Genomic DNA, 23,892 nt, shown 5'->3' with positions numbered 1-23,892 from the left:
TTGGATGGGACAAGTATAAAAGAAAAGGTTCTTACCTTCTGGAAAACAGGTGGGCTTGGCAGAGGGGGGCCAAAGGCAGGCACATCTTCCCTAGCAGTGACTGATACCTGAATGAAACAATTTCATGTGGACTAAGACCGACTAGGAGTCCCACACCTTGCAGAAGACCAACCTACCTCTTCCCTCCTTCCCAGAACACAGAATGTCTATGTGAGCATCACCCACGAGCCCCATATGATGCTCCTCTAGTGGGTTGGATGGGATGGAATCCAGCATCCTTCCCTCTGCCTTCCTAGGGGCCAGAAGCAAGTTGGCCAGATGATGCCCTGGGCTGGGGAACCACTGAGACCCTAAGTACAGACAGTGCAGGTGGTGGCTAGGAGGTTTGCCTCCCTACCCTATTACAGCATCCATCCCAGAGAAGGGAACTGAGAACTACTGCTCATTTTACTGATGAGGAAACAGATGGCTAAGACATGGAACAAGCACCCCCAAAGCCAGAGAAAGGGGCACAGAGAATCCAGATTGCTCCAACCCAACTCTGATGCCCCATTAACCTGGCCATAAGTCAAACTCACTTAGAGTGTTACTGGACCACAGAAATGGCTCCACAGATTTAAAAAACAAAACTGACACACAAGCTTGATAAGTCCCCAAATTGTCTCTGCCCTCAATACCTGTGTGTCTGTGTCCCCCTCCCAACATAACAAGTACACATGTGCACATGCACACTCATGCACACACATACACACACACCACCACCACCAGCAGCAGCAGTAGCAGCAGCAGCAACAAAATCAACAACAACAAATAATTTTTTTAAACAAGTAAATACTGGTTGCAAGGAGAGCTTGGGGCTCTTTGCAAGTTGACACAGGCAGTGACCCAGGTCTGAAGCCTGGCTCTACATGTGGAGCCATTCATTCTGGCTGAGGCTTGGGCACAGAGATACCAAGGGCATTGGCTGGGAATGAGGATGGGGGACATCCAGGCTCTGGCCAGATGCTGAGGCTGGACTGTAAGACCATCCAGAGACTCCAGCACAAGGGTGGTCCTGCAGCAGGTGGCTTCCACTTCTCACCTCCTCTCTCGTGCAAGTACCTAAGTTTCACCTGCTGTCAGCCCCTGAGGCTACAGGGCTCTGGGGAGGCTGCCCTATCCCTTCACTAGCAGTGGCTGACGTGAAGGCCCTGGCAGGCTGCCAACCACTCTGTCCTGTGAAGTAGGGCAGATGCAAGAGTCTGCCAGACTGGGTGAGCAAGCAGCCTGGGGCCCTGCCAGGGCCAGTGGAGAGAAGCAGAGCTTCGGTCAATGGGGCCTTCTTCTTACAAGCTCAAGGCCATTTATATGGCCCAAACTGAGGTACTCAGAGTCTCAAGAAATGGTTTTGTGTTCACTGACAAGATTTCTGGCTGAACCCCAGCTGCTAGACACAGCCCACCCCCACCCCCAGCCACCAACCATGCACTGGTGGCCCAAGTCTAGTGCACATGTGTACTTGTTATGTTGGAAGGGGGGGACACAGACACACAAGTATCGAGGGCAGAGACAATCTGGGGACTTATCAAGCTTGTGTGTCAGGTTTTTGGTTTTTGTTTTGTTTTGTTCCATCTCAGAACAAGAATCTGGCTGCCCACTCTGGGTATCTGGGACACGTGGGACAAAGCACAGATGCCTGCAGGCCCAGCTGTTTCCCTGGCCCGGCCCCTCCTCCTCAGACTGGAATTAAAGTAGTCTATTCTGACAGGGTAAGGGTCTTCGGAATGCCTTTAAATCCACAGGTCAGCAGGGCAGGGCCCAAGACCTTTCTGGTAATGTCCATCCACCTCCCATCCCTATCCTAGCTCCTCTTCTGACCTCGGTCCCATCCCCTCCTCTCGGCTTACAACCAGATGCCCAGGGGGGCTCAGAGAGGGAAGGCTGGAGACCCAACAAAGCCCCCATGCCCAGGGATGGCCTGCCACCCAGAAGACTGGCAGGGCTGCTCAGAGGGAGTCAGGATAGGCAAGGGAAGGCCCTCCCCAGTCGCCTGCTTCACAGCCAAGACTTGAAACCTTGGCAGAACTCCAGGAGTGAGGTGGACTGGCCCCTGTGGGGAAGGATGGGGGAATCCTATTGATTGTTGAGCTGGAATCTCTTTCCAATCTAGAGTGATGGGAATGAGATAGCCCTACCTGAGAAGTGATCCGATTCTAGCCACACTTCACACACACACCCACGGGGCCGGTTTCTCACATGCCCCAGAGGCTCCTGGGAAGACTTCCAGCTCCCAGCTCCCTGGCTCTGTGGCTCTAAGAGCCCTCAGCATCAATCAGATTCAATCTCTTCCCTATGAGCAGGCGAATGGGCCTTGTTAGGCTTCAGGAAGACTGTCCAAGGGGCTAGAAACACGGCTCTATGGCTAAAGGCACTTGCCACCAAACCTAACAACCTGGGTTCAATCCCTAGGAGCCACATAGTGGAAGGAGAGAACTGACTCCTGCAAGTTGGCCTCTGATTTCCATGCGCGCGCGCGCGCGCGCACGCGCGCGCACACACACACACACACACACGTAGAAGACGAAGAAGACTGCTGTAATGCAAAGCCCGGCCCAGCGCAGAAGCCACCATCAGTCACTCAGGTTTTTTTGTCTTTACTTTCCCTGTCGACCTACATGTACAAAAGGGCACCTTCAACACAGAGTTCCCCAAACCATCTGGCAGCCCATACCCCATCCTGCCTGTCTCTGCTCCCATAAGTAGCCATGGCTAGAAGGACCCTGAGGTTTTGAAATCCAGATTTCCTGTTTTGCAAAGATAGAAACAAAGGCCCAGAGAGGGAAGGAACTGACTTGCAATCACACATCAACAAAGAGACAGAAGCAGAGACCCCAAGCTGCTCCGTCATTCTGTCTTCTGGGGTCCCTCCCGCCTTTACTCTCCTTTTTCATTGTTGGTCCTCCTACTTCAGGGTTCAGCTAAGGCCCAGTGTCAGCCAGGAGGCCCTGAGGGATCTAACCCAGTTCTCCTCACAGTTTATGCATCACCCATTGTGCCTGGGGGGAGGGGTGCTCTGGGGAGCACCTTAGAAGACACAGGCATCTTCACAAATTCAAACCTGCCTCAGTAGTGGGAAGGGGTCTTAAGATGCTGGTACCCAGTGTTCTGTGAGGGAACCCTGTGGGAACTGAACTCTGATCTCTCTTCCCAGGAAACAAACAAACAAAAAACAAACAGAAACCAGCACTTGGTTTTACTCACAAGATTTCTGTGGGCTTGGAGCCTACCTAGCCCTACCCTAAAATCCCCAGCTCAGCCTATCTCCTATGGGTCCTAGGTTCCTCAAACCAATGGACTACAGAGACGTGCTGCCCTGGGGGTTAGGAGAAAGAAGGGAGGTGAAGAAGCAGCCAGTGAAGAGGACAAAGGAGTGAGTGTGTCCTGTCTCTGTCTGATGCTGAGGGCTGGGAGCCGAAACAGTCTACTATATCCTACACACCTCCTCCTGTTACAGCAGGTGACCCTTTTCTTTTTCTTTCTTTTTCTCTTTCTTTCTTTCTTTCTTTCTTTCTTCCTCTTTTTTAAATTAGCGTGTACTAATTATACATATTAATGGAGTTTAATGTACTATTTCCACACTTGCATGCAGTGTACACTGTCTAAAATCGAACTTCCTTTAATCTCCCTCATCTCCCACGCCCTCCTTATCCTCTTTTTATTTATTTATTTTTAACAGGGTCTCAACTATGTAGGCCAGGCTAGCTTGTAACTCCTGACCCCCTGCCCCCGCCCTCACATCTGCCAGGATTTGGGGATTACAGGCATGTGTCACCAGCAATGACCAGGATAACATTTTTAGCTTTCATCTTAGAAAGAAAGAAAAGTCCCCAGTCATGAGTCTCACCCAGGTCTTGCATTCTCACCAAAATCTTCCAATTAAATTTGTTTATTTGTCCACACCACCCTGATGCAGAGACCAGGGTCTGTGAGGCCTCTCTAGCCTTCATCTTCTCTTGTCTTCCTCTCCCCTTTCCTGACCATTCTCTGCACCTCTCCTTCTCCTCCTCCCCTCCTCCTCCTTCCATTCTCCTCCCTTCCTCCCCCCTTCTCCCCTTCTCCCCTCCTCCCCCTTCTACTCCTTCCCTCCTCCTCCCCTCCTCCTTTTATCTTCCTCTTCCCTTTCCCCCCTCCTCCTCCCCTCCTCCTCCTTTGGCTTACTCTAGCTAATGCTATCACAGTGGCCAGTGCTCAGGGCTTCTTCACTGTTGTATGAGAAGCTGAAGAGCTACCAGCAGCAGATGGAGACCTCAGAGGGCACTTTCTACCCAGAGCCAGGCTCCAAATCCCAGAAGCTGGGCCAACCATGGGGACTGCAATACTGGTATGAACTGGTGTCTCTTGCTGTCACTAAGCCCTCCAACCCTAGGGATGTACATGGGCCCATGACTATCCCCAATGGAGGCTTTTTCCTTACCTTGTAGGATGGGGTCTCTGTGCCAGGGCTCTCAGCCTGAACGACAATGTAGGCATGTAAGAAATTTGACGCAATCATATCTGGGACAAACGGTGTATTTTCTTCTTGAAAGATGATGGCCACGATATCATTCCCAATATGCCGCTTTCTCTGCAGCTAAACAGAAAGTGCCTCATTGGTACAGAAAATACCTCCTAGTTATGAGAGTTAGGGCCACCCCCAAAACAGGAGAGAGCTCAACAGCAAATTCCTCTTTATCCTACCGTCTATAAACCCTGAATTCTAAGGCTAACTCTTTGGGGAGCTGTTTCTCTCAGTCTGTGGGAATTACCAAAAGGAGAATTGAAAAAGACAGCCATGTTGTTAGGTAACAGCTGGCCTGAGTGCTATAAACAACAGTGTACAGAGCCTGGACTCGGAACCCTGGAGAGAATGGAGGTCTGTCCCTGAGACAGCCATAACTGATCCAGAAGAAAGGCAACCACAGGAGAAGCCACCTAAAAAACCCACTAAGCAGTCTGTCAGCCATGGCTATGTCAGCTGCTCCCTGGCAGGTGACAGCTTTAGGAGCAGAAGCAGTGGCAGCACAGCAGAGGGCTCAGCAGTTACCCACAAAGGCGTCCTGAAAACACAGGCAGGGTGGTCAGGAGATATACACAGAGGAGGCAGATCATTTCACCAGAGGTGAGGACAGAGAGCAGTGCAGGTCAGCAAGCTAGGGGAGAACCCATGGACCAGCAGTGCCGGGCGCGTTGCCATGCGCTCTAGGTCACAAGCCCCTACTGTGTGCCAGGAAGTGTGAACTGCTATTCATACATATGATTATCAATGTCAAGGTCTTCCTGCATGCCAGGTCCTGCCTGTGTGTTTGCTCCTTTATTAAACGCATCCTGAAAGCAGGACTTGTGCTCAGCCCTTTCTAACTGATTTTCTCATTTAGGGTATCTAGTAATCTCTGAACTCGGTTCTGGAGGCTTTTATGCAAATGACCTCACTTGTTACATACAAGCGCACACACACACCTGAGTTCTCATTTCGCAAAAAGAATGAAAGAACTATCATTAATTTGGTCCCTGCCAAGAGTCAAGCTCTGTAGCACATGCCAGGGCAAAATGACCCTGACGTAAGAAGCCTCGGAGACCTACTGTGAAAGGGACTGCAAAAAAACAAAAAAACAAAAACAAAACAAAAAAACAGGGACCAGAGAAGAAACCACCAGGGAAAACCCATTCTGGCTACACAACAAATCTCACAGCCATTTGTTTCTGGAACATCCAGTTATTTGGGAACCAAATCATAATTCGCTTGCCAATTTCTTTTACTCCCAAGGAGCCATGAACAGTGTTTATGACTTCACATCCCTGCTCCTAGGCAGAAACAAACTGGTCAAGAGGCCCTCCCGTGTTCCCTGAGATAGGAAGGAGGAAAGAAGCAGGATGGGGTCACTGCTGTCACAACAATCAGGATCAGCTGCCAAAGCCAGACCCGCCCCAGGGATGTGCAGCTCAAAGCAGCAAGCCTGGAGAAAGTTAGCTAATGCTGGAGCCACAGGTCTCACAGAGTTTCCAGGTTAGGGACAGGCAATGAGGCTGAGAGGCTACTCATGCAAGCTTCACAGTCATAGGGCAGCAAAGACCCAGAAGGGCTGAAGGGCCAGGATAGGGGACAGAGGTTCCACAAGAAGCAGGCACATGCCAGGTGTGGATCTCTTAGGAGCCCACTGTTCGGAAACCTAGAGAATATCACAGCAGTGACACAGACACTACTCAAAAGCCACATTCTGAAGCCACTGACTTGCTGAGAGTCAAGCACTCACCTTGTTCTACCGGCTTCCAGCTCCCATCTACAGATCTGCTATGCAGCCTTATCAACCTTGTTTGCTTTGCCCCCAGCTTGACCCTTCATTGACTTCCCAGGGGAAGTTTTTGGCCTTGATACTAGAGATAGAGCCCAGGGCCTCCTGCCTGCTAGTCAAGTACTGTCCCACTGAGCCTCGAGAAAGTGTTTTAACCGGGTGTGGTGTCCATATCTGGCAACTGAGAGGGACCTGTAGCTTGGCCCTGCCTTCCTGTGCTGGTTACCTGCTGGGTGTCACCATCCGTAAAGGGCAGCTTGGTAGACACATGGAACATGATCTCCCGGTCCCGGAAAGTGGTGTACACTGACTCCACCCCTGTCTGTCCGTGGGTCACATCCAGGCCTCCTCGGAAACTGACATAAAACAGAGCAGGAGAGAAGGAGTGAGGTGGGGTGGCATCTTGGTGACACTATGGATGAAGAGCAGATAGGTGGGTGAGAAGAGATGAGCTGAGGGCCAACAAGGGTATAAGACAGGGAGGTGTGAAGATCTGTTCTTCTGAACAGCCTAGCCCAGTGTTCCACCATCTGTCATCCATATGAAAGACAAAGTCCAGCCTGGTGGCCTCATGTTGGTAAGCCTAGCACTTTGGAGATCAAAACAAGATGATCCTGAGTTTGAGGTCAGCCTGGGCTATAGAGTAAGACTTTGTCTTACAACACAACCAAATTAACTAACTAGTTAATTAAGACAACAAACAGAGCCTCAACTTCAAGACTTTGTTATGCATCCTCCATGGGGTGGTTCAAGTGGGATGACCATCCATTCATAACCCCCCACAAACACTTGGCCTAGCTTCCCAAAGCTCCCAAGGCTGAGCCTTTGTTCTGTCCAAGTCATCAGTTAAGAGCCAGGGCAAAGAGTCACTCCACTGGATGTGGGTGAACCCACAGGAGACTGGGAGACCACAGAAGAAGGGACAGATGACTGGCTTTAAGCAGCCAGCTCCTGCAGAGACCAAACCCCTCCATGTTTGTATCATCCCAGGCAGGAAGGAGAAGTTATGGAGGAACTGATGGCCTTCCAGGAGCTAGCCCTTCCCCCTTCACAGAGATGTGGCTGCCAGCCTAGAACCAGTCTTCAGCAACTGGGAGGGGAAAAAAAAAAAAAAAAACAGATGCACCTCAGACCCAAAGGGCCAAAAGGACACTGCCAGGCACTCAGCTTCCAAACCTGCTTTGTCTGCACTATCTGTTCTAATTCCCTGTGACCTTGGAGGTGCTATCGTGTTATATTTATCTCCCTTTTTTATAGATAAGGAACCGGGATCTTCTCCAGGTAAAGTCACTGGCCCGACATCTTAGGGCTTGTAGCAGAGGTAGGATTTTAAGCCTGGTGTAGACTGACTCCAGCAACAGTAGTGACTTCAAAAATAAGGAGAACACGGAGCGAAAAGGTAGAGAAAAAGGGAGAAGGAAGCTAAGGAAGACAGTAATTATGTAAACGCCTACTGCAACTGGACTAAGTGTTTTTACACAAGATGTGAGGTGCTGGTTTTGGCTCCTGGGCAGGGGCTGTCTTAGGACTCTCAGCCATATGCCAGCTGAAGTGTTGCCTTTCCTTAGGAAAATCAAAACCAGAGACTTCCAAACGATAGTCCCAATATTCTAGCTTTCTGTCCATTTAAAGGACCATACACTGTTGTGTGGATTTCTGCCAAGAGGGTTATTATGTTTGCGTGAAGTCTTAATTATCTGTTCTTTGAGCGCTATCCAAATCGGGTCATTTCCTTCCAAACGGCCCAGGGTTCTCTTCCGCCTGCCAGGTGAGTGGTAGGGAAGGTGGATTCGTGTTGCTGCCAGTCTGAGCCGAACGTAATTAGAAAGGCAAACCGCAGCAGGAGCGAGCTCATCACGCTGCTGAGGCCACTGCCTTTCAGCCAACCTGTCACTCTGGGTTATTCCTAGGACCACTGAGTCTTCAGGAATTCAGGCAGGTACATGAGCAAGGGATCAGAAGATGAAAATGTCCCAGAGTTCCCCAGGACAGAGCTGCCCCCTCACCCCCACCAAGGCCCTCAACCGTATATGCTGTGGGCCCCTGACAGAACTCACCCTTTGAAATCCTGCAGTGTGATGGTGTCCCCCAGGAGATCCAAAAACTCCTTGAAAGCTGGGCTCTCCTCGTTATTCCCAAATAGCTCCTCCTCCAGGGTCTGGAAGAAACACAGAGGCCAGGGAAGGAATGAGAAGAGTCGGCTGAGTGTGGAGTGGAAGGGTTGTCCACACTCCAGGTCCCTTTCTCCTTTCATTCTTGTCTAGTACATTTGCTGTAACTGTCCTAAGCTAGAGGATGGGTTAATGGAGGAGGACTCTGCGGGGCTGGGTGCTGGCCCCGAGTCAGGAGGCCTTGGAGTCCAGCAGAGGTCAGAGCAAAGAGCTCTTAGACTCGACACCAAAATCATGACCCAAAGTGAACAACCAATCACGGGCTTCCAAAAAGGCTCTAGAAAGAATTCTCAAAACTCTAAAGTAGGGCTCAGCTGGTAGCATGCTCCTTTAATCCCTGTACTCAGAAGGCAGAGGTAGGCAGAGCTCTGTGAATTCGAGGCCAGTTGGGTCTACAGAGCAAATTCAAGGGTAGCTGGGGCTACACAGTGAGACTCTGTCTCAAAACAAAAAGTGTTTATTAATCAAAACTACAATAAGACCTCATTTCACAACCACTAGGATGAGTCTGATGACCAGACCAAGTATGAGTGAAGTTACAGAGTACTCAGGACCAGTATTCATGGCTCCTTGTGAACAGGGAAGATAACTGTCAACAGTCTGTCAGTTCACCAAAAGGCTAACAACCACTGAGCAATTCCATCCTGGGTATATATCCACGAGACATCAAAACGTATACACACACACACACACACACACACACAAACCCACATGTTCATGAATATCAAGAGCAGCACTGTATGTAACCCACAGGTGGAAACAACTCAGATATCTGTCAACCAACAAACAGATTTCTTTTAAATGTGGTATATCTATTCAATGGAACATGATTTGACCATAAATAAAGGGGAGATACATGTTACAACATAGATGAACCCTGAAAACATTTATCTAAGTGAAAGAAACCAGTCAAAAATGTCACACATAAAATATTCTTCCACTTATAGTGTTTATATATATATATATACATATATATATATATATTATATAATATAAATCCAGAGAGCCAGTAAGCAGACTATTTGGCTTTGAATTTGGTATCTTCCAGGAACTGAAGGAAACAGAACAGAGACTGTTCATGGGTGTAAGGTTTCTTTGAAGGGCGGTGAGAACACCCTGCAATTAGATCATTATGGCTGTGGCACTGTGACCACACCACAGCCACCTGTGGACATAATTCTTACTGTTGTAAACTACACAGTATTAAGAAATATGGATCAGTAAAGCTGCAATAAAAACCTAGCAGTATGAAAAGTCACTATTAGAAAATGGTCAAAAGACATAGGCAGCCATTTCACCAAAGTGGACACATGGATGACAACCAAGCACACGGAAAGGCACTCAGCACCATTAAGGCGGCAGGGAAGTGGAGACTGGACCATGATGTGGTACACCACGCATGCACCAAGAGGGCTAAACTCAAAGCCAGCAGCACTGAATCTGGCTTGGATGCAGAAAAGCTGGATTGCCCACACACTGATGGGAAGACAATCACTCCAGAAAATGGTCTGGCAGCTACACATGCAATTTACCATGAGACTAGAATTTATACTGCTAGGCCATTATCCCAGAGAAATGAAACCATAGTTCCAAAAACCCAAAGCCTATGCAACAGTGTTTACAGTGGCTCTAGTCATAATTCCCCAAAGCTGGAAACAACCCTGACTGATGTCTTAGTGAATGGATAGCTAAACAGAGTGTGTACAGACAGACCATGAACTACTTACTACTCAGCAATCAAAACAGTGCCTAAGCCAAGCATGGTGACACACACCTGCAATCCTAGCACTTGGGAAGGTACCAAGTTCAAGGCTAGCCTGAGCCATACAGTGAGACTCTATCTCATATTAATAGAAGGAGAGAGGAAATAAACAGGGAAGGGGGACGGAAGAAGGGAAAAGAAAGAAGAAACAGAGGGAGAGGGACAAGAAAAAAAGAAAGTCATGACACACTTGAGAAGTTGGATAATCTGCTGAGCAGAACAGCCCCAAAGGTTTTTAACTAAAAAGTTGATAATAAAGATAATGGTATACCATATCGGTGCAGTGCTATCACACTGTAAAATAAAAACGGAGAACAAATAAATGGTTGCCAACAGTTAGGAACTGGAGGGAAGAGCAGAGGTGGAGGAGCAGAAGACAGGTGTGACTATAAATGTAGGGGGCCTTGTAGTAAGAATCTGTTTCTTAACTATGGAACCTACGAATGGATAAAACAACATAGAACAACAAACACACAAACACATACAATATGCATGACACACATACATACACCACATACAATTAAACCCATGTAAGGGACCTGCACAATGGTTCAGCAGGTAAAGGCACTTGCTGCCAACCCTGAAGACCTAAATTTAACTCCTTGACCCACGTAGTATATAGGGAACTGACTTCTGAAAGTCATCCTCTGATTTCTGAATGCATATAGCCGAGGGATGTTAGATAGATAGATAGATAGATAGATAGATAGATAGATAGATAGATAGATAGATAGATAGACAGACAGATAGATAGACAGACATATGATAGATGAACGGATGGATGGATGATAGGTAGACAGACAGACAGGTCCATGTGAACTGGGAAAACCAGAATAATATTTAGATTGGTCAGCAATTGTAGTTGTCACACACACACATATATAGACATAAACTGCCTTCATTTCATAACAAGGGACAGTGACAATGGCTTTGTAGATAGAGTAGCATTCTAGAATTTCCTTTCAAAATAAAAGCCCCTAGGGGCTTGGAACATGGTAGCCTTGCCTAGCACATGTAAAACTCTCTGGGTTTGATCCCCAGCACCACAAAAATAAACAAGTCAATGAATACACTTACAGTTTAAAATGTGTTTAGGAAAATGGGAGATAATAATTCAGGAGTGCAAAGCCTGTGGCGCAAAGCCCGAGTGAGGTCTGTGAGTGCGTGAGTGAGGTCTGTAAGTGTGTGAGTGAGGTCTGTAAGTGTGTGAGTGAGGTCTGTGAGTGCATGAGTGAGGTCTGTAAGTGTGTGAGTGAGGTCTGTTAAGTGTGTGAGTGAGGTCTGTGAGTGCATGAGTGAGGTCTGTGAGTGCATGAGTGAGGTCTGTAAGTGTGTGAGTAAGGTCTATAAGTGCGTGAACACTGCTGTTCAACAGGAGGGAGGCAGCTAACACTAGCCTCGGGGCCAAGACCAGCCTGTTTCCTCTCTTCCTAGATAGTTTTATTAGCACACAACCAGCCCAGCTCTTTACATATGTGTGAGTGGCTGCTTCTGCAAGCCAAGTGGAGTGGTTGTGGCAGAGCACCCGAGGCTCATAGTCTGAAGAGTCTACTACCCTGCAGTTTACTGAGATTACCAATCCTGATCTTCAGCATGCCAGAAAGGTGTTGTCACTCCAGGCTGTGTGGGAGAGCAGCTGCTTCTAGGCAAGCTACATCTCCACTAGGAGACAATCTAGTGTGCCTTCTGGGGCTGGCACCGCTCTCCCAGGATTCACACCCAGCATGGCTAGTATCGTTGTCTTTGTTTATGTACAGCCCTTGAGCTTGACCATACGCTCAGGGAGGAGGCCTTAGTCATCACTGTATCACCCATGGTATTTAGCACAGTTCATGATAAACAGGACAGTTTAGGTGAGGCTTATTAATATCCAAAGACCAGGGTAGAGCTTTTATGCAACAAATGTTCATATTAAATGTCCCCCAGCTCTAGGTTTGCAAAGCGACAAGCTGCCTGGCATTTTTTTTAAAGTATGTTGTCTTCCTGGCTTCACCCCTGCAGCAGCAAAGCACTGGGCACACAAACAATACACAAGCTCCTTATCAGAGGTGGATGGTTAATATTCAATAATTATAGCGTTTGCTGAAACACTAGGTTGTAATCACCTTGTAAGATATGTTTTGGTAAATTTCACAAGCAAAGAACTTTAATCACAGGGGTTATAGTGGCTGAGATGTATGAAATAAAGATGTTACTTTGTAGAAATCATTACAGTGGCAGCCTGAATAGTCTCCCTTAAATTGTGAGATGCATCTGCGCCAGCCTTTCAGCTCTGAAACTCTTCACCCAGTTAGTGCTTTGAAGCAGACCTGTGTCTTTTGTGGTCTGATAGCTTCAGACAAAGAAACCAGCTAACCAAGAAAGAGATGGCCATGTAAAAGCCCCACAGGACTTCAATGACCAGCCATTAGCAGAGCCTGGGCACTTGAATACCAAGAGGGAATGAGGATGGAATCTCCTCACAGAACCAAATGAGGAAGCAGCGGTGCCTTCAGTCGGCCATCCTGCTTGGGATGTTAGTAAATGCTCATTGCCGGAAACAGGTAGGGGAGATGGAAAGTTTGTGGCCAAGTGTGAAAACCACCAAGTTCAACCAAGGTACAAATAGGTCTTTGCCTGTTTAGAATGTTTCTCTGCAAAAGTCACCACACACAAGATTTTGCTCAAAAACACTTCACTAGATTGCATGCCATAGAATCCCACTTTAAGAAAGATGATTTTAGCCAAATAACTCCAAAGAAGCACGTGAGGTACTATGAGAGACAGAGACAGGCAGCAGTGGGGTGCAGGTGAAACTTTCGTCCTTAACTGGCTTTCACAACTGATGTTCCAAGGGAGCAAAGGAAGCCTTGTCCCTTCTAATCTCCATGATGTAAATATCTCCAGCATGGCTGACTTCAACCTGCCAACACCCCACTGAATGAGATGCTTATTCCCCACGGGGAGAAGGTGGGAAGAGAGTAGCTTAGGCTAACCCATTCATTCCCTCTCTCTTGTTTGAGTTTGCTTGTGGTTGATAGCTCACAGATAAATATAAGATGAAGGAGTGAGGAAGCACTAGGCTATACTGTGTAGAATTAATCACCATCTACGAAACTCCTAGGCCTCTTTGCAAAGTTGCCTCCCTTGAACATTCAGCTCCCTCCAATCCAATTCATGCTTTAAACGTGACAACTGTATTCAGAACATTTAATAACTGCAGAAATACTTACACACCCACGTCTATAACCACACTGCTCACAATAGCCAGGAAATGAAACCAGCCTAGATGTCTATCAACAGATGAATGGGTAAATATCACACAATGGGATTTTATGCAGTGGTAAAGAAAACTGAAATTATGACATTTGCAGGAAAATGGATGCAACAGAAAATCATATGTTAAATAATCCAGACTCAGGAAGACAAATGTTGCAGATGTGCCACCTGAATTTAAGAAATTACGTGTATCTGCCAGGCATGGTAGTTGGTGCATACCTTTAATCCCAGCACTCAAGAAGGAGAGGTAGGCAGATCTCTGAGTTTAAGGCCAGCCTGGTCTATATAGTAAGTTTCAGGCCAGCCAAGGCATAGTGAAACCCTGTCTAAACTAAAAAATAAAATAAAATTATGTGTATGTGTAGACTCATATATGTGTGTGCTCATATCTGTGTGTGTGCTCATATCTGTGTGTGTGCTCATATCTGTGTGTGTGCTCATATCTGTGTGTGTGCTCATATCTGTGTGTGTGCTCATATCTGTGTGTGTGCTCGTATCTGTGTGTGTGATCATATCTGTGTGTGTGTACTCACGTATCTGTGTGTTCATGGTCTTGGAAGAATAAGCGATCTCAATGAAGGCGGGAAATAGAGTGGATAATGAAGGATGTGTAACAAGAAGGCAGAAGGAAGGCCTGACTGTGAGGTAAGAGAACCAGCTGAAGCCCAGGAGAGCAGAGGGGGACAGAAACGAAGAACAAAATAGAATGACATAGGTATGACAATATCAAGATTAGTTTAGCCTGCTAAGCTAAAATAAAAATACATTGTTTTCATTGAAAAGGGATAGATGGGTCTGGAGAGATGACTCTCTGTGGTTGCTGCGCTTGCAGGGGATCTGAATTTAGTTCCCAGTACCCACATCAGACGTTCACATCATAACTCCAGTTCCTGAAAATGCAACTTCCTCTTCGGGAACCCATGGGCACATGCACTCACATGTGCACATACCCATACAAACACACACACACACACACACACACGTATACACTCTGAATTAAAAAAATAAAACAAACCTTAAAAAAGAAAAGAAAAAGAGAATCTATCTCAGGACTCCTGCACTTGGGGTGGGGAGGTAACGCAGTCACAAAGAAGAGGCTTCAATGACCAATGTGAAGGATGGCACTTACCTGCCTGGCTTTTTGATAAATGACCCCAAACTTGAAAGTGTTGTTGACATCATGCTCATCATAGGACACAATCATCTGGGAGGCCTAAAAAAAAAATGGAAAGAAAAACCCAAGATTGAAGTCAACAGGAAGCAAGGGAAGACAGGAGAGGTGTGCCTGCTTTGGCAGAGTGGACCCAGACAAGAGACAGCCACACACGCAGAGGAGGAGAAGCAAAGAGCTCGTCTGTGTCGGGATGCTGCTCCAAGACCCTATCCCACTCCCAACACCTCAGCTTCCTCAGCAGTAGCCAGCCTCCCATTCGGATCCCATCCAGATGTGCCAGCCACAGCTGAGACATAAGGAATTCACTTTACCCCGCAGTTCTATTTATGCTGAATAATAATAATAATAATAAATTCCCATGCAAACAGCCAGTGAGGATGGCTCTGCTTAATTCAAACTCTTTTCAGAAATGAAAGTTTGAGCAAGTCACTGTTCCTACCCAGGGATCAGCCCATAAAATGAATGCACTCTGAGATGTTAAAAGGGAAAGAAGAAGAAGGAAGGAGGGAAAGAGGGAGGGAGGAACAGAGGGAGGGATGGAGGGAGGGAGTTAGGAAGAGAGGGAGAGCGTGCAAGCGCCTGGTCACAGGTTCTAGCTATTCTTCCATTTTCCCTCACAAAACTGGTACCTGAGGTCAGAAAACACTGAAGTGTAATTCTGAACCCACTGCTGGGACTATGTAGTGTTCAGTGAGCAGCCAACCTCTCTATGCCTCAGCACCTTCCTCTGTCAAAGGCAGATGTGGACTTTCAGAGATGTAAGGAGACCAGGCACAAATACAGTGGCGAGCATCCAGCTGTCACTGTCTTACCATCTATGATGGGAATAGCAGAGCTGAAGCCAGAGCAGAGAAGAAGACTGCCTGAGTGCTATGGTGGAACCTCTACAACACAAAGAAGGAATTGCCTGTGTGCCATGCTAGAGGAAGAAGCCTGCCTTGGCTTGGCTTGGCTTGGCTTGGCTTGGCTGGAATATGTGGCCCCAGAAAGGCTGTCATTACTCTTTACCGCTGCAAAGGCCTCAGCTATCTGAGGAAAAGGGTGCTCCTCAGCTTTCCCAGTGCTGCCTGGGTGAGTCAAAGAGGGAAGCAGCAGGGCTGGAGAGATGGCTCAACGGTTAAGAGCACTGACTGCTTGTCCAGAGGTCCTGAGTTCAATTCCCAGCAACCACATGGTGGCTCACAGTCATCTGTAATGGGATCTAATACCCTCTTCTGGTGTCTGAAGACAGCAACAATATACTCACATACATGAAATAAATAAACCTTTAAAAAAAAAAAGGAGGGGTGGGAACAGCTCCCCTGCAGGGAAAAAGCAGTGGCAATGGAAACCCTCCAAGGAACACCGTAAACTCTGCACATGTGAACACACACATCACACACATGATTCACATTGCAGCTGGACATCAGGCAGACAGCATCAAGTATACAGTTGCTCTTCCGTTACCACCAGGCCCCTCGGGCTTCCCAAGGCAGAGGTATAAATGAGCCTCCAGATGATTGTGACGAGGACCGCCAAACCTGAGTTCAGTTAGGCCCCTTTGATGGGGTTTTATTGGCTGATAAACTAATTCAGCTTTGATTACAAAGGTAGGTCAGCCTGAACGACAGAAATCATTCTCTGGAGTGCAGCCCCTTGCTGGCGTCTACCAGATGCTAAAATGACTGCAAAGAGTCAGCTGAGAGAAATGTTCTGTGCAGCAATGGACTCCACCACCAGCTCACCTCCCCCACCCCCGGCAGACACCCAGATGATTCTGAGAGTGTGGTGCCCAGTCGCTGCCATTTAAGATGTGGTCTAGAGTGTTCTGAATGTGGAAGGACGGTGAAGGTTTTGCTTCCCGACCAGAAATCTCATCTCCACATTTCCTGGTTGTCAGAGCTGAGACTTGGGAGATAGACAGACCTGACCCCAGCTGCAGCAGTGTTGACCACAGCAGCAGAAGTCATAGTGGAAGCACATCTCTGCTTCCATTTTTCTCCCCGAGCCTCTGCTAGCTTATGAAGCACCAGTCAGTACTCAAGGTCTTTTCCTATGGGCAATTTCAAGCAATTCTCCACTGCGGGTGATTTAAGCACTGTCACGCTGTAATTGCTGTGGACTGCATTTGTTGGTTTGTTTTGTTATTATTGCTTCTCCCTGTGCTCATCCCCATACTAGAACTGAGGTCAAGATCAGGCCAGTCGTAGGAGGGTGAATATCAGAGAACAGCCGGCTTATTAACTAAGGCCAGCAAGGTTTAGGGGACTTCAGAGCTGTAGTAACATAGGCAATGGGGATCCAAGGTTTGGCCTCTAACTTCCTAATGTGTTTCTTTCTGAGTTCTGTACCCCATACCTCCAAGATGTCAGGGTGACTGGCTCCCCAGGAATAGACAGAATATACCCAAACCCAACACTGGCCTCAGAGAAGTACATCTGGGGAGAGGCAGAAACTTAAAAGTTACTACCCTCCCCCACCAACCTTCACAGCAGGCCAGGAACTTACTCAGTGGGGCTGAAGCCAAGGAATGGCTGGGTATGGTTCCCAGGGTACCAGTTTGTGGGTGGAAAAGAAAGAAATAAGGAAGACATAGGAGACCATCATAGAGATCCCACATGACCCCTCCATGATACAAGGAACTCCCCCCCACCATGGAGTCTCAGATCCAAGCCAAGCTAAAGAGCTTCGGACAACTGCCCCACAAGCACAAACTACTCACCTTGGGGTACAAAACAGGGTTGAATTTCAGCCCCACTGCATCATCACAGAAAGCCTGAGAAGGTAGAGAAACACACAAGTCAAGAACTATGTCTATAAAGCACACACAGGCTCCTCTGCCCATAGAGAAAGCATCACAGGAGGAGGAAGCACACAGGGTTCAAATTCTGTTGCTCATTAATATGGACCCAGGACAGTCTACTAGCCTTTCTAGGCTCTCATGATAAAGTAAAGGGCACACAATGAAGCCTAAGAAACATTTCTATTCTGACTAGAAGACAATACCAAGAAACTGTCACCCTGCCCCCATTCCTATTCTGAGTGGGGCCAGCCAGCCTCCCTTCTGACTCCATTGTGCTGACTCCATTCCCAAGTTCCCAGTAACGCATGCAGTGGCATGCACCTCTGCCCTGTGACAGTCCCTTACTCTTGGCAGGGTAGGATCTGGATCACCAACAGCCCAGCCCAGCCCCCACTCCTCAGTGAAGGCTCCCTTAGCCACCACCCACCTCCTTTGAAGCACTAGCTATGGCCAGCCCTGCCTTCCTACTTCTCCTGTCTCCCAGGTGGAGTAGGCTGTTCCCTAAGCAGCTTCAGGTGCAAGGATGAGATGGAGACAGGGAGGGAAGATGGCGGCAACTGCTAAGAGCCATCTCACCCCATCTGGGCAAAGACAAAGTAGCCTTCCCAAAGTAGAGCCTACACTCCCTCCCCAGAGCTAGCCCTAAGGGGATAGAGAAAGCCACCTTCCTTCCCTTAAATTTTGGCTTTTACCTTGGCAATCTGAGGGACACTGGGCAACTTGCTCAATCCAGCCAAGGGGATTCTCTCATGCACCGTCTTCAGTTTGGACCTGTGTATAGATAAGGGTAAGAAGGGGGCATCCATGAAAGAGTCAGTGGATGAAGTGGCTGAGGTCACACCAGACAGGGCTCCTTGCTTCCATCTCCCTGGGAACAGATCTGCCTCTCCAGCCAGGAGTCCCAGTTCATGAAAACAGATACCACACTAAAGATGAGAAAATGAACTCCTTACTGTGTGCACCAGGGGTTGTAGACACCTAAAGATCACACGGGGGAAATGGCTGATGCAATTAGCTGCTTGCAAGGCCACCGTTATTCTTTGGTTTATAAGGTTTTTGTTTTGTTTTGTTTTTAATTCTCCCAGTGCACTGGGCTGAGTTTCTAGACATATTTAGATTTTGACATGCAAATGAACCTGTATGAAAGATAATCTAATATTTGAAAATCTGGATTTACTCAAAATATAAATGGGATGGAATCTGCTTTAGAATGGGATTCAACATAAGACTCTAAATTTAGCCTGTTCCCTGATTCATTTAGCACATTATCAAAGCGCTGAATTTCACGGAACACTTTCTACATCTGCTTAGATCATCATATGATTTTTTAATCCGTTAACCTTGTGGGCTGTAACTCTGTTAAGCCATCTTTTTGTGCCATGGTGAAACTCCGAGTGTTTCTGGTGTATAAATTTTTAATATTCTCCTGAATTTAATTGGTTGTTTATTTAGATCATCACATCTACGCTCCAAAACAATGCTGGCCGCTGCCGCCGCCTCCTTCTTCCTCCTCCTCTTCTTCCTCCTCCTCTCCTTCCTCTTCCTCTTCCTCCTCCTCCTCCCCCTTCCTCCTCCTTCCCCTTCATACACCTCCCTTGCCAGGATTCCATAACAAGGAAACAAAATAACAGGATAACTTCCTGTCCTTTAAATGGTGTATTTGATGCATGAATTATATTTTTTTCCTTATTCTGTTTGCTAAAGGTGTGCTACACTGTTTGTGTGAACTTTCTTGGACACCTATCCTCTATAAGAGACCCCTTTACAGTGGTAAACAGAGAGATTTCAACTCTTTATTGAATCAATTTGGATAATTTAAGTTTTTCCATCCAAGTGTTCATGACATGCATTGATATGAAGTTGTCTTACGATCTCAGGCTTTATTGTTAGCAGCTGCATCCCTCCCACATAGCGATAACCTTGTCTAATCACAGGTAGTTTTCCACTTCAGTCTGCAGTGCCATGAGGCTGGACCCAAGCTCTTACACATGTTAAGTCAGCACGCTGGCAACCAGGCTCCACCCGTCACCCACCTGCTGTCTGTTCTCAGCTGAGCTTTACCCGGTTCAGCCTTATCACCTTTACCACACATGCTTTCTGCTCCCAGGTTTGTCCTCATCTTTCTCATCCCCTTCTTTCTCTTCCCTGCCTTTAATTTTTTTTCCTGGCTTACCAGCCTGCATATGTATTCATTTTGTCTTTCTTCTTTCTTACAAACACATCTGCAACTCTGCGTCTGTGTATAAGCCCGCTTCAGCTGCATCCCACACACTTTGATAGGTAGTGTTTTTATTGCCATCTTGTTCCAAATATTTTGTCAGTTCTTTTGTTGATTTCCTTTTCAGCCCACAAGTTATTTAAAGGGGCTTTAAAAAAAAATTCCAAATACGAGATTATTTTCCCCTCTAGTGTTTTATTGTTGGTTTATAAATTAATTGTCATATTTGAGGAGCATAATCTATATTGTATTATTTTAAATTTGCAAACAATACAGAGGTCTTTTTATTCTCCTTTCTTATAGTCTATGTGGGTTCATTCCAAAAGGATGTATTTTTTTCTTTTGTTGAGAGCAAACATACAAGATTGAATCTATTTATTGTAGTGTTCAAATCTTTTATAGGCCTTGCAATTTTGTTCTGTCTTAGCCATTGTTTTCTGAGAGATTTTTATCAGAATTTTCTACTAAACTGGGGTTTTTGTCTACTCCTCCCTAAATGTCTTTCAATTCTTGCTTTGGAGTTTTTGTTGTTGTTTTGTTTTCTTGCAAGGGGCTTTGCACATGCTGAGCAAGGCTTCTATCATGAAGCACCACTGCAGCCCAGGTTCCTCCTTTTTAAAGTTAAGACAACCTTACCAAGTACACATCCACAACAGTTAGTACTCAGGGACCTGTCCTCTTTATATATATATATATATATATATATATATATATATATATATATATATACACACACACACACACACACACACACACACTAAATGGGTGTTTGGCCTGTCTTTATGTCCATGCATCAAATGCATACAGTGGCAACAGAGTCCAGAAGGAGATGCCAGATCCCCTTGAACTTGAGTTACAGATGATTTTGAGCTGCCATGTGGGTGCTGGGAATCGAACCCAGGTCCTCTTAACCACTGAGCCATCTCTCCAGCCTCCTGTCCTCTTAACTAAAAGGTAGCAAATAGCATCATTCCGTACTCTATACTGAAGAAATTCAAAACAAACATAGTAAGCAGGAAGACTAGGCAGTGAGGCGCTGAAATCATTCCTCTGTTGCTGACAAACATCTAGTGAGAACACACAGCTCAGTGTGACCATGAAACAGACTTAGCCAAGTCTCAGAAATTACCTACATCACAGGTACAGTGAGGCAGGGCCAAGACTCCTCCTGTGGACGCTCAGGAGAAAACTCCATCAGGAAAGGGGAGAAGGAACATAGCTGTCCATCAAGTTCTTGCTCCAGAACAAAGCTATGTGAAACAGGGGGAAGAACCGGGAGAGCCAGGAGTGCAACACAGCAGTGTTCCTACTACACAGTGGAAAACCCTGGGAGTGGGGAAGAAACATTCCCAGGTGACAAAGGCAAGCTTCTTTATGCCTGGTGCTTTTTTTTTTTTTTTTTTTTTTTTTTTTTTCGAGGCAGGGTTTCTCTGTGTAGCCTTGGCTGTCCTGGAACTCACTTTGTAGACCAGGCTGGCCTCGAACTCAGAAATCCGCCTGCCTCTGCCTCTGCTGGGATTAAAGGCGTGCGCCACCACGCCCGGCTTGCCTGGTGCTTTTTAAGTAGACTCTAGACTGCCTTGTTTTAATATTGCCATGCCACCTTTCTTAGCTATTATTTCCCTAGTGTGTCTTTACCCATTCCCTTACTCTAAACCTTTTCATGCCATTGTTTTCTCAATGTCTCTTAGAACAAACTATAGCTACGTTCTTAATCCAATCTGATTTTCTAATATTTTAGTGGCTAACTTAATCTCTTTGTATTTATGGTAACCACTAACATGTTGGGAATCACTTTGAGTCTGTCCTTTTATATTTTCTGTGGGTTATTTTCTTATTTCTCCTCTCTAGCATTCCACTGAATGAATGAGGTCCTGGTGTTTGTGGGTTTGTTTGCTTGATTTGGTTTTACTATTCTTTTTATCCCTCTGTATCCTGCATCTCCTGGTATATTATGTGTTAACCTCCCCTCCCTGCACCCCCACCCTCTGCGGCCTCTGGAACTTTGTTGCCTGTAAGCTTCATCCACTGACTTCTTCCCTCCTGACAGCCTTTCTACTTTCGTTATAAATAAAGTTCAGCATTCCTTTTAAACTTGCCAAAAGCCACTGCTTTGTGCTACTCAGCAACTGGACTCATCAATACTATTTACCTATTTCTCGTTACTTTTTAATTGCACCTCTGCTTCCAGGTTCTCTTTTCTCCTGGCTAAAGTGTAGCCTTTGGTAACTCTTCCTGGGAGACTCTGAGAAGCACACTGCTCAAATGACTTTTAATGTTTGAAAAGTTTCATTTTATCTTTAATGATAAATGATACCGTGGGTTAAAAGAGTTCTTGTTTGCTGTTGCAACACTTTAAAGATGGTATCCCCGTGTCCAACAACTATTAAGGGCCAAGGGGAAATCTGTTCTCCACCTAGATGCCAGCACCTCAGAGATGCCAGCACCTCAGAGATGCCAGCACCTCAGAAATGGCAGCGCCTCAGAGACTGCCTTTAACTAAGTAGCATCACCTTAGACTAAGCTTTGATTTCTGTTGTTTCATTTAAACATGTCTACTGGTATTGCTATATTTTGAAACCATGATCTGCAGTATGTCTGTGAGCTTTCTCCAGCTCTCACATAGTCACAGCACTGACTTCTGGGTAATTATTCACGACCGTGTCTACTCTTCCCTCAGGAACTCCCAAGACAAATGTAGAGAGCTCCCAGCCTGATGTCCAGTCTTCTCTTCTTTTGTTACATTTAATCTCTTCATCTGCGCTGGATCCTGGGTGGATTCTGTGGGACTACCTCCCAGCTCACTCTCTGAACAGATTAGATTTTATCCTGTGCATTACGTTTATGTCAACAACTGCTTTTCGCTCTGATAATTCTAATTGTTCTCTAGATACACCCATGCCATCCTGATTCAGTTCTCCCAGCAGCAGTTTATGGCCCAGTTGAAAGACGCTCTTTATTCTTTGCCTTCTTTTAAGGTCTTAAATGTGTTTAAGTCATTCTGAAAGCACACCGTTATTTGCATTTCATCAGCAGTAAATCCCTTTCCCATTTGTTGACATTTTGGCTGTCTCTTAATGTCAGTTCTCCCACGTGTTTGAAACTATCCACCCACTTTTCTCTATTCTCAGCACAAGCTACCATGGCTTGGTTCCCACCACGACTGCCAGTCTGTACATCTCTGGAGGAGGCCACTCACATTGTACAATGGTAGCCTGGATCATAACCTGCACTTATCCAGCTCTGCTCAACTTAGCGGCCTCCTGACCCACCTCCCTGCTGGGGTCTTTCCTTTGTCCCAAAACCATTCTCCTCATCCTAGCCACTTCATTCATTCTATATACCTGATCATAATATACTCATTCATTCTACATGTCTGATCATGATATACTCATTCATTCTACATGCCTGACCATGATATACTCATTCATTCTACATGCCTGACCATGATATACTCATTCATTCCACATGCCTGATCATGGTATACTCATTCATTCTACATGCCTGATCATGGTATACTCATTCATTCTACATACCTGATCATGGTATACTCATCATTCTACATACCTGATCATGATATACTCATTCATTCTACATGCCTGATCATGGTATACTCATTCATTCTACATACCTGATCATGGTATACTCATTCATTCTATATACCGAATCATGATATACTCATTCATTCTATATGCCCGATCATGACATACTCTCCTCTATAGTCTGGAGATTAAGAAGACAAACAAGCTTCCAAAATTTACACATAATCTAGATTGCCTCTACTCCCTAGGACAATCTTTTGATTCTACATCCACTCTGACACACATCACACGGGCTTTGAACTATTATCACTAGCTATCTTTTATGCCACCCCAAGAAACCTATGAAGATCCGAGTCCACAGAAAGGAGATGAGTAGGATTGAGAGGAATAAGAATATTCAAAGCAAGCCGGGCGTGGTGGCGCACGCCTTTAATCCCAGCACTTGGGAGGCAGAGGCAGGCGGATTTCTGAGTTCGAGGCCAGCCTGGTCTACAAAGTGAGTGCCAGAACAGCCAGGGCTACACAGAGAAACCCTGTCTCGAAAAAACCAAAAAAAAAAAAAAAAAAAAAAAAAAAGAATATTCAAAGCAGGCGCTGCAAGGGAAGTTCAGTGGCAGAGTGCTCGCCTAGCATGCACAGGCCATGGGGTTGATCCCCAGTACTCTGGCACATACCAA

The 23,892-nt window shown here is 46.3% G+C and overlaps 1 protein-coding gene across 5 annotated transcripts in view; it reads right to left on the bottom strand.

Annotated features, from left to right (window-relative positions):
- The window catches only part of Rap1gap2 (RAP1 GTPase activating protein 2), a 214,730-nt gene that overhangs the window by 24,699 nt on the left and 166,139 nt on the right, over positions 1-23,892 (bottom strand). For all 5 annotated transcript variants that reach the window (XR_003838023.2, XM_085829826.1, XM_029483716.2 and 2 more), the window contains 7 exons: positions 18,148-18,226; positions 17,375-17,428; positions 14,629-14,712; positions 8,366-8,466; positions 6,535-6,664; positions 4,454-4,609; positions 36-107 (listed from right to left, as the gene is read on the bottom strand). Coding sequence is in view for 4 of the 5 variants with exons in the window: in XM_085829826.1 (XP_085685952.1) it covers positions 36-107; positions 4,454-4,609; positions 6,535-6,664; positions 8,366-8,466; positions 14,629-14,712; positions 17,375-17,428; positions 18,148-18,226 (676 nt within the window). In the remaining variant the exon portion in view is untranslated. The remainder of the gene's footprint in view (positions 1-35; positions 108-4,453; positions 4,610-6,534; positions 6,665-8,365; positions 8,467-14,628; positions 14,713-17,374; positions 17,429-18,147; positions 18,227-23,892) is intronic.

This window comes from Mus caroli, unplaced genomic scaffold, assembly GCF_978045245.1.
Source record: "Mus caroli unplaced genomic scaffold, Mus_caroli_1 scaffold_13, whole genome shotgun sequence".
NCBI classification, from domain to species: Eukaryota; Metazoa; Chordata; class Mammalia; order Rodentia; family Muridae; genus Mus; species Mus caroli.
This window is presented reverse-complemented; position numbering and strand designations above follow the sequence as displayed.